The 10,381-nt window shown below is 42.6% G+C and overlaps 3 protein-coding genes across 6 annotated transcripts; all 3 read left to right on the top strand.

Annotated features, from left to right (window-relative positions):
• The first annotated feature begins 1,423 nt into the window (after positions 1 to 1,423).
• LOC130203440 (dual specificity phosphatase 29-like) lies at positions 1,424 to 3,685 on the top strand. The gene is given in 4 exon segments (XM_056429602.1): positions 1,424 to 1,578; positions 2,114 to 2,212; positions 2,214 to 2,332; positions 3,093 to 3,685. Coding segments are annotated over 4 exon segments (600 nt in total). The 3' UTR covers positions 3,320 to 3,685.
• A 705-nt stretch (positions 3,686 to 4,390) lies between these two features.
• dusp13a (dual specificity phosphatase 13a) lies at positions 4,391 to 6,712 on the top strand. The gene is made up of 3 exons (XM_056429601.1): positions 4,391 to 4,717; positions 4,911 to 5,128; positions 6,258 to 6,712. The coding sequence occupies exons 1-3, from the start codon at positions 4,539 to 4,541 to the stop codon at positions 6,476 to 6,478; spliced, it is 618 nt and encodes a 205-aa protein (XP_056285576.1). The 5' UTR covers positions 4,391 to 4,538; the 3' UTR covers positions 6,479 to 6,712.
• A 1,611-nt stretch (positions 6,713 to 8,323) lies between these two features.
• On the top strand, positions 8,324 to 10,328 carry LOC130203298 (dual specificity phosphatase 29-like). Of its 4 annotated transcripts, XM_056429346.1 has the most exons (5): positions 8,324 to 8,420; positions 8,530 to 8,749; positions 8,820 to 9,043; positions 9,311 to 9,346; positions 9,696 to 10,328. In XM_056429346.1, the coding sequence occupies exons 2-5, from the start codon at positions 8,568 to 8,570 to the stop codon at positions 9,950 to 9,952; spliced, it is 699 nt and encodes a 232-aa protein (XP_056285321.1). In that variant the 5' UTR covers positions 8,324 to 8,420; positions 8,530 to 8,567; the 3' UTR covers positions 9,953 to 10,328. The 4 variants fall into 4 exon arrangements, with proteins under 4 accessions (XP_056285321.1, XP_056285322.1, XP_056285319.1 ...); XM_056429347.1 differs by lacking the exon at positions 9,311 to 9,346; XM_056429344.1 differs by having other exon boundaries at positions 8,339 to 8,749.
• Positions 10,329 to 10,381: the final 53 nt, after the last annotated feature.

Genomic DNA, 10,381 nt, shown 5'->3' with positions numbered 1-10,381 from the left:
CCGCACTGCCTGATTGATTACCACACTTTCTTCTTTTATTAATTTGCTCACAAATCCAGACGAACCACATCGGAAAGGCCAAAAAGGGGAAGTGTAATTCATAAAACCACCAAGAAGAGGCCCGGAGGAGGTAAAAAGCCATTTTTATTTGCCCCCCATGTTAACCGTGGGCACTTTCCCATACATAGCATCTTTAATTACACAGAAGTAGAGCAGGAAGGACAGGTTAGCCTCAGGGGGGAGGCTGTGAAAGCAGCGCTGCAGCTCAACATGTGCACCAGGGAAATCAGTTCTCTGCCCTGACTGTGGGAGGGAGGGAAGGGTTGTACTTATAGATCAATGAGGAGAAAGAAGAGCCTCCAGTTACTGCGGGCACATGTTGTACATGTACAAAGACACACTGCTCTGCCTCCAGCACTCACACACTTGGAGCATGTGCAGGGTGAGATGCTGCAGCTTTTCTCGCATACACACGACACACAGGCAACCATGCACATGCAGGGATGCATGAAGCTGTCGTGATGTTTGAGTGCACCTCCATATGCCACGGCAGCTTAACAAGAGGTCACTGAGACAGATTTGGTCCCAACGAGGCGTCCCTGTGGACACGACAATAAGTCTCCAAACCCTGAGTGTCACATTACGTCACCGCTCACCAGCAGAATGCAAATAAGAAGCTGAGCTGCCATCACTTTCTTTGCTGTCACAATGCATACACATCGTTTGTACATCCTCAGCCTGGAGCAGAACCACACAGCTGCCTAAATGGATGCTAATGTATACAGTTTGCATATTATAAGTCCCTCACAAACCCGATGTGTATACATTATAAATGCACAGGTTGGACTTGCCTGCAGGAAATGAAAAGCTGAAGTTCATAAGCCTTGAATTCCAATTTGTTTGTATCTCTGGGGATAAATAAACCCACCTAAGTGCTACTGAACTATGGATAAAATAATGAGAGGCTTCATAAGGTCATCCCACAATGATGTGTTCTTGTGGTCCTTCGCTGCTGTGGAGTGCATTTATTGGCATAATTATAGTCTATATTTAAAGGTGATGAGCTTCTACATCTAATGTTCTTTTCATCGATCCTCATTGTAATCCTCTATTGTATTTCTCTCTCAGTGTTACCTCTCTCTTCAATAAAGCCTATTAGAAGTCATCAGTTGAGTTATTAAGCGTTCAAAGGAAAATCAAAATCAAAATGAAACTGTATCCGTATTTTCTTTCTTAAACTGTTGATGAGCGGAGTAAAGAAAAAAACATTTCCAAGCCTTTGATGGCTTTTCTGCTTCATGGGCACGGTCCAAATGTCGTAGCAGGGACCAGTTCTGCTGAAGCTGCAGTTAAACTCTGTTCGAGTCATATATGTGGTACCTCTTTGCGACAGGTTGTAAAAGCAGAAGTGAAGCATCCGGACATGCCCAGAGGCCTCGGCTGCTTGGGGAGCCCGGAGGGGCAAGACGGCAGGTATCAGACCCCCGCGGCGTCAGAGCTCCAGAGGCTGATGTGGACAAAGAGAGCGACCAACAGCCATCTGGATGAGGTTCAGCCCAGGATCTATATTGGAGACATGTGAGACCAGGATATACAAATTGTCACCAACGGAGAAATTCAAAATAACGTGTTTATGGTAAAAGCAGCTATATCTTTTATGGATTTAGTGGGTCACATATATATTTGAACATAGATAGTGCCTCAGGAGTTAAAGGAGATCAAACCCCGAGCTTAAAGAGAGTGTTACATCCAAGGAGACTCCAAATACAAGCATAGGCTGCTTAATGTCTGCTCCATGAATGAGCTGTTATAATCTGTTAGGTAACAAGTTCAAAATATCGACGTCAGTGTTTCTCTTCTACATCAAAATAAACATTGACGTATTTACACATTTTATGGTTTTGTTAAACAGCTTATTAAAGGCGTAGGCCTACGGTATTAGTAGGCTAAATGTTGTATTAATCATAAAGATGACAACTTTAACATAATTAGTAATACGCATTATAATTAACAAAGGATTCCTGTTTATGAAATGGTCACATATGCTCATCGAAATGACAAACCCTCCTTTCACTTATCTGCACCGACAGATAATTATGCATTTCCCCTTTAGGTATGCCGCCAGAGACAAGAGGACACTCCGGGCTCACCACATCACCCATGTACTTAACGCCGCTAATGGGAAGTTCAACGTGAACACGGGCCCCGGCTTCTAGAGACACCAAAATCACTTACCATGGAGTGGAAGCTTTTGACATGCCGTCCTTTAACTTGAGTCCCTTCTTTTACCCAGCGGCAAATTTTATCAAGAAGGCTTTAAGTTCGCCCAAAGGTTAGGAGCTCTCCCTCGGCTTACTGTATTTATTTTACTTGGAGGGGGAGATTTATTTTCCCTACAAGGCAAAGTACAGAGACAATTGTCAGTCAATTCCCAGTACAGCAGCCCCCAGTTGTATTAGACATTAAAATGCTAATCAAACAGTAAATATACTATCAAGCTGATATCTTTCCCCCAAGGTAATCTTCCCATAAACTCAAACCTTGGCCAGGAAAATTGGTTTTAAATAGATTGCCCTGGTAATTTGTAAGCCATCCTTTTATTGGACACGGACATTAAACAATTATGTTTGTGGCCTGTGCTTGCCTGGCCTGTTATGCAAAGTGAAGTCGGTGTCTGACACGACAGTAATAAGACGAGGCCTCCTCGTTCCCGCGCCGGCTGATCGGGGGCTCCAGTGTGTGGCGGGGGCCTTCAGTAATCCCCCCGCAGAAATACACGGACGCCAAGACAGTTCAATTACCCGCTCCCATGCGCCCTAATCCTCAAACCCGATAAGGAACCAGGGATTACCCTGTGTAGAGACATTTGTTGCAATATTGTCAACAACTTTTAGTCAGTAGTTAGAAGTGCTCTTCTCTGTGATGCGCATGCTTTTTAATCCACACAGCGAGGAGTATGAAATGAGACAGTTCGAATCAAATTCACCACAATAATCCAGTCGTTGCATGCTTGTAAATACAGACATGGAGCTGTGTATGGCTGAGCTCTGGACCCATCCATTGAAAATTATGTTTTTTCTGCGTATTGGCAGGTAAAGTGTTTGTCCACTGTGCGATGGGTCTCAGCCGCTCGTCCACTTTGGTCCTGGCCTTCCTGCTGATCCATGAGAACATGACGCTGGTGGACTCCATCAAAGCTGTCAGCGCCAACAGGAACATCTCACCTAACAATGGTTTCCTGGAGCAGCTCCGAGAGCTGGACAAAAAGCTGCACTGCCCGGGATCATCGAGGAGCTGCAGTGCCAACGGGGGAACTTGAGACGCAATCCACCAGTTCATAAATGCGTGTTATACTCTTGTGTTTACAGTAGATAACAGAGGTATGCATATTTAAAAAAAAACTCCGATTGTCTTTTCTTTGGAAGACAAATTACACTTTTTGTGAAGAAATGAAAGTTGACAGGATCTGGAGTTTTCGTGTCTTGCGTTTGTGTTTTATTTTGAAGTCCCCGTCTCTCATGTCCTCTGTTTCCCTGCACTTCCTGTCCCTGTGATTGTCTGCCCTGTCCCTGATTGTTTACACCTGTGTCCAATCACCTGCACCTGTGTATTTAAACCCTGTTTGTCTCGTTCCCCACTCTTGGGTTGTCTTGTTGAGTTTGTGTGTGTTTGACCTGTTATTTTGAGAAAGAAGATTAAAGTTGCTGTGTCACGTTGTTGACGTTTGGGTTCTCTCTCTCTCTGGCTACAACAGTCATACCTTCAAGGCCTTTTATTGTAGTGAACAGATACTAACAAAATCAACAATGACTTTATCCAAAGAAAAGTATTTTGATTAAGCTCCAAAGCAGCTCCCAAATGAACCTTGAGATTGTCAACAACCACTGGTCTGTTTGTCTGACTCAGAGATACGCTCCAGAAATATGAAATGTAGTCTCCTAGTGCTCTCAGAATAAACTACAGTGTGCTTGTCCATTGTAATGAGGAAATATGTCAACAAATACAACATGTTATGTGTTTTTCATAGATTCCGGATACAATCATCAGTAGCTACACAGTAACTTAATTCTTTTATTCAAGAAAATTCATAAATAAAATGATACAATAAAAGCAGCATTATCCTTTAAAGTATCTCCAATTAGGAACACATCAGTGCAGTTTAGATTGACTCAGTGTGGCATCCTCCGCACCATGACTCAAATCACTAAGACACAACTATAATCACCCATGTGGTTCTGCAGCTCAGATTGCCACAACACAAGCAGCCTGGCTTCTGTCACGGTCATGTGAGGAATAAATAGTCCACACCGCCCCTGCTCAGACTCTGGCATCTTCAGCTGTCTCTAAACAACACTGGTCCTCTGCTCAGATGGAAAGCGAGTAGCTCTAATAAGGTTAGAGTTTACCCTGGTTTCTTTCCAAATGCTACACAGGATGTAAAAACCAACAGGACAGCAGCAACAACTTCTCACATTTTCCATCCCGGAGGATCAAATATTTTGGGGTATTATCTCACTGTTAACCAAGCGATGAGCTGAATGCAAAAGTGTGATAATTATTCAACGGCGCTGGGGGTGAAATATGCAGAAATGAGCCCGGAGGAGGAGCCAGAGCATCAGACACCGCCCACCTGCGGTCTGCTCGGCCTTCTGCTGAAGAACAGACGCCCCACGGGAGCCGTCAACGAGGTTTGGCCCAACCTCTACATCGGAGATGCGTAAGTGACATTCTCACTGCATACTGGAAACTGTTGCTGCAAAACAAGTCCTGTATTTGGCCAACTCATGGGACGGATATAAAAATCTGTACATTTGAGTCAGCAGTGATGCATTTGCAAACATACGCTCACAGAGCTGGCTCCAGGCGAGAGAAATCTCCATTCCCTGTATCCTCTCTGGTGTCGTTTGCAGGGCGACGGCTCAGCATAAATCCCTGCTAGTGGATCTGGGAATCACGCATGTGGTGAATGCTGCAGATGGCCCCCTGCACATTGACACCGGGCCACTTTTCTACAAAGACACCAGCATACGGTATCATGGGGTAGAAGCAGCCGACTGCAAAGAGTTTGACTTGAGCCCATTCTTCACTGAGACGGCGGATTTCATCCATGATGCTCTGAAGCTGAAAGGTATATTGAGTCCATTTAAGGCACAGAAAGCAAAAGAAACACATAATGTTAGGCGTGTCATAACATGTCTGGCATTGCGCAACATAATAACTATAATGAGCTGAACACTTTAAATAAGTCAGAAGAATGATGGCATGTGTACAAGAAAGATTCTCCAAGGAAATCTAAAATGCGAAGGTGTTAACAAAGTGTTTTTGACTAAATGAAGTGTTTGGCAAGTCCAAACATTAGATCTTTAACCCCTTGAATGAAGACAGTCAGGCATTATTTGTATTTTTTAAACTTGGTTTAAAGATCTCTTTAAAGAGTCTTTTTCTTCACATTTTGCACCAAGTTACATTTTTCACTAAAAGAAAATCAATTATAAAATTCTATGAATGGAGCAACTTGACATCGTTTTTACACGTTACACCTGTACATTGTGTATATGTTTACGGTCCAGATTGTAAAGTTCTCTGAGTCAAATTTATGATTTTGGGCAATACAAATAAATTGAGTTAAATTTAATTAATTACATTAAGAGTATTAAACCATGAGCTGACTGTCTTGTTACAACCCTACACACAGAACAATTATCATACAAATATGTTAATAAGTAAATTGTCTGTTGGAGCTATTTAATTTGACATTTGTATTTAGGTGTTATTGTAAAGTAATATTGATTATTTATTGATTATTTAGGTTATATTTTGATATGTTACTTGTTTCTTATGATAGTTGTAGTTTAGTTTAATATATTTAGTTTTAGGTTCACTGATTGGGTAACACTGGGCACCTGTGGTTATATGTAGAGGTGGTAGGCACAGGACCAGCATGCACCATGGTGGCCAATGGTTTTTTACCACAGCACAGAGAGGAAGTGTCAACATTTTGTTTGTTCTTTTTTGTTAGTTTAAGAAATAAATTATCAGAATAATAACAGGCGGAAATGGGCATTACTTTCTTTTGCATGCGTCAACACCAAAACCCACGGTGCATCAGTAGCGGTTTGATTTATAGTTTTGTTTGATTTCGAACGACAAATGGCCACTACATTGTCCTTAGCTATTACATTCTGGTATTTATTTACGAGTTAAAGTATGCATGTTTCATTGAGACAAAGCTGACATTTCAAATGTTTCTGTCGTAGGCAAGGTGCTCGTCCACTGTGCTCGAGGAATCAGCCGCTCGGCGACTCTGGCTCTGGCCTTCCTCATGATCCGAGAAGGACTTTCCCTCGTTGAGGCCGTGGAGGCCGTTCGCAGGCACAGAAACATTCTTCCGAACGTTGGATTTCTGAATCAACTGTGTCACTTGGACTCTTCTTTGGCCCTGCAGAGGAAAACCACACAACATGAAGTGAAGAGATAAAGCACTGATTGGGACTTTCCTCCATATGGACTGTATTGATTTGCAACGTGCATATTCTTTACACTGCAGCTAAACATGGCGGCTAGATTTTTTGGAAATGTGTTTTTCGACCTTCAAGCCAGCCAGGGTTTCCAATAAAGTCATCGCGAAAATCTGTTCGCGTATTTTGTGTAGTCCATCGAATTTTCATTGCATTGTAATGCAGTTTTATTGCAGAATCAATCGAGGTCTGCACTGTATTACTACACAACGGTAACTGCCAAACACAAATACAGATTGACTTGTTATTCAGTGTGTTAGAAAAAAAAGTTTTAAGAGCCTGTTATAGAAGAGAGCTGCAGATTTGACCTTTGGACTCAACTGGACTCATCAGACTTGACTGTTTACACATTATACATTCACATAACATTAGTTATATGAATTAGTTGTTATAGCTGTCCTTGACAGGAATTCCTCTCAGATGTGTTAATATTCAGAGACTTTCATCTTGATTTAAAGACTCGGGACTTGACTGTGACTCACTCTTAAGATTTGGGACTTGACTTCGACTCACCCTTAAGATTTGGAATCTCACTTGAGCTCGTCTCCAATCTTCGATTTAAATTAAAATATGGTGCCAAAATTATTTCAAAACCATTGGCTGTCTGCAGTGTCAGGAAAATTACATAACATTAATATAGAACATTAATTAAAATAAAATAAAGCATCAATTTTAAATACAGTGAGCAAAAAAGTTTAATGTAAAGTATCCATAATGTAGCAGAAATATATAGAAACACCGGAATGGTCACATACACATTCAATATCACAGAGGCCATTAAAATAAATAGCACAACCAAAACCCTGCAATTCTTGAACAGCAATTGTTCAACATGCCTATAAATAAAATATCCCTCAAAATAATGTGTCTAACTGCTGCAATCCAGCGTTGTACAGTTAAAACTGCAATGTCTAAAGAGGCTCGATACAAGATGATAAAAATATGCCAGCATGGCTCTGAGTGAGTATACAGATTCAGGTCAGACTTTGAAAAAGAGATGAAACGCTGAAGCCATCTTAATAAGAGATGCTCTCCAGAGCACACAGAGAGAAAGGGAGAGAGAGATACAGATAGAGAGAGAGAGAGATGCTGTCAAAATAAAAGGAATTGGATATCACAGATTTAATGATTTCCCTGTCAGAATGAATGATGGCTGAGCATGAAGATATGAGGGAAAAATAAAGGAGTCTGATGGTGTGAAAACTCTGTCTGACATGTTAGCAGCTTCATCCAGCCATTCTGCAATACAGTCGTCATCGCACTCTCACTTTGGGGGCTCGCTGAATGGACCATGCATATCAAATAACGGGGATTCAAGGACATGTGCCATCCTGTGAAAAACCTTGTCTGTCTAACAGTCTGACACATTTCGGTTCTCTTCTGGCCCCCGAGAGGCTCCGGGAAATGCAGAACATCCTTAACGGGTGTTGTGAGGTCGTTCTCTCCTGCAGCGTCTGAAGATATGCAGGAAGGCTAAAAGAGACTGACACAATTTCAAGGAGTCGTTCATATGGCTGAGCAAAGGCTCACAGTGGCCTGTTCACTCCAGTGAATACGGGTATCCTTCGGCAAATGCAAAGTTTGGGGAAGCTCAGCTTCCTGCCAGCAGCAGAGATTAAAGTTGTGTGTTTAGAAGTGGATGTCGGGGACTGGCTGGATGGAAGTTTTCCCCACAGGCAGGGAATGTGGCAGCTAAGGTCAGGGGCCCGCCACATCACAGCCCTAAAAATATCCTCTGCATTTGATTCCCGTCACAGAGCGGTTATACGATCTGTGCCCTCACTTGAGCCTGCCAGAATTAAACCTCCCCATGTTCCGGCTTTAAGGACCGCTTCACAACAAGCTGCCCCGATCCTAAAAGCAAAGTTCACAAGCAGGAAAACGAAGCGCTTCGATCTCTCGGTGAGTGTTTCTGGAGATGCATGTGAAAAACAATGTGTAAAATGCTTTATTTAGAGAGAGAAAAGTAAAATAAATAGCAAGCGTGGTATTTCTTCCCCCCCCCCCTAAGCTAATAAATCATGTGTGAGAGGAAGCCACGGCGAGAAAATGTCTTCTCACAAGTCAAAGACTGGAAGCAAGAGAGATGTTACAAAGGTAGTGAAGGAATCCAGTCCAGTGGAGGAATATGTCACACCTGGAGGCTATGAGCTGGAGAAGATCCTAAACCGTGGGAGTGTGGCTTACACTCACGTCAACGAGGTCTGGCCTCATGTCTACATCGGGGACGAGTAAGTAAACAAGTAGAAAATTACTAAACTGGTAAAATAACGGAGGATTAAAATAATATTCGTCTTGCAGGCAGACTGCAAAGGACAAGTGCAATCTGAAGAGGTTGGGGATTACGCACATCTTGAACGCAGCAGAGGGGACGTGGAACAACGTGGACACCGGAGCGGGTTACTACGGCGACATGGACGTGGTCTACTATGGCGTGGTGGCAGAAGACATCACGACCTTTAACCTCAGCCAGTATTTCTTCTCTGCTGCCCGGTTTATAGAAGAAACGTTGAGCAGTCCTCAGAGTAAGACAACACATAATTCAAGGGTCATTAAATATCCACGACTGAGTTTTTAGGGGGTTGGAGCTATTCAGTTTGAAAGGAGGGTTGATATTTGTATTTTGGGCGTTGACTGGAACATGTTTACATGCTTTAATGTTCACATTCTTTTTTTAAACCTCATTTTTGGCCTTCTGTATGCCTGAATATAACTGTATTCACCCTTTGTCTAATGAGCCTGCATGTGATATAGGAAGAGGGGCCACATCTGATTGGTTTGTTGAATCACAGGTTTTCTGTGGCTTGGCAGGCACTCGATATCCAGAGGTATGTGCACACGCCCTAATAAGGTGGCATTTTTTATAATATGTCCCCTTTAAAGTTCAGCCACCATCCTTGTTTATTGGCATTAAAAGAAGACATGAAATCGATGTGTTTTTCAGGAACAATGTACTTCTTTCTAGGGATTGCTTTCACGCTTTGCCGAGTGCAGTTTCCTTAGTGACGGCTGAGGATTACCCACAGTGGAAATGTTTCTGGAAATGTTCCTATTCTTCAAGGAACTGAAATGAAATGTTGAAAACCCAAACTTTCTGCATACACACCACTAGTAGAGAAGTGAGAATATAAAAAATAATGTAGTCATTCTCTGATAATGTGATTATTTCATGTGCAGATACACTGTTGGTGCACTGTGTGATGGGAAGGAGTCGGTCCGCCACCCTCTTCCTGGCCTTCCTCATGATCTGTGAAGACATGACGGTGGTCGACGCCATCGAACACGTGAAGAACCGCAGGAGGATCGTCCCCAACTGGGGCTTCCTGAGACAGCTGAGAGAGTTGGACATGCAGCTCCTCGAGAGAAGAGGGTACGGAGCAGAGCTGATGGGGGCCCTCGGGGGCCAAGTCAAGTCTCAGGTCGATGGAGAATAATTCAATCCAGGGTCCAAGTCACAGTGAAGTCAATCAAAACGAAGCTCTGGTCAGCCTACAAGCAATGTGAGCCAAGTTTAAGTCAAATAAAGAGTAACGTGAGATGAGATTAAAGTTAAACATCAATTCAAGTCTCAACTCCTTTGTAAATGTAAGTACTGGGAGATAAAACCAGGTCACGCCTTGCAGTGCGAATCTCATGAAGTCTCAAGTTCCCGTCACAAGTTGCACGATTTCAAGGTTTCTGAAAGCCGTCCATGAAAATGACGTTCCCTTTGAAAATGTGTTGAATCATGTTTTTTTCATATTAAGTGAGGCCAATTTATTTTTAATGCAAAGGCCTATAATTAAATGCACAATCGGTGGGCATGCAGCATCTCGTTGTCCCATGTTTTCTGTTCTTTACTCTTCTCATGTTTTACCCGTTAA

Source organism: Pseudoliparis swirei, chromosome 13 (genome assembly GCF_029220125.1).
Source record: "Pseudoliparis swirei isolate HS2019 ecotype Mariana Trench chromosome 13, NWPU_hadal_v1, whole genome shotgun sequence".
Taxonomy (NCBI): domain Eukaryota; kingdom Metazoa; phylum Chordata; class Actinopteri; order Perciformes; family Liparidae; genus Pseudoliparis; species Pseudoliparis swirei.
The sequence above is the reverse complement of the archived record's forward strand: the minus strand, read 5'-3'. Positions and strand labels throughout refer to the sequence as shown.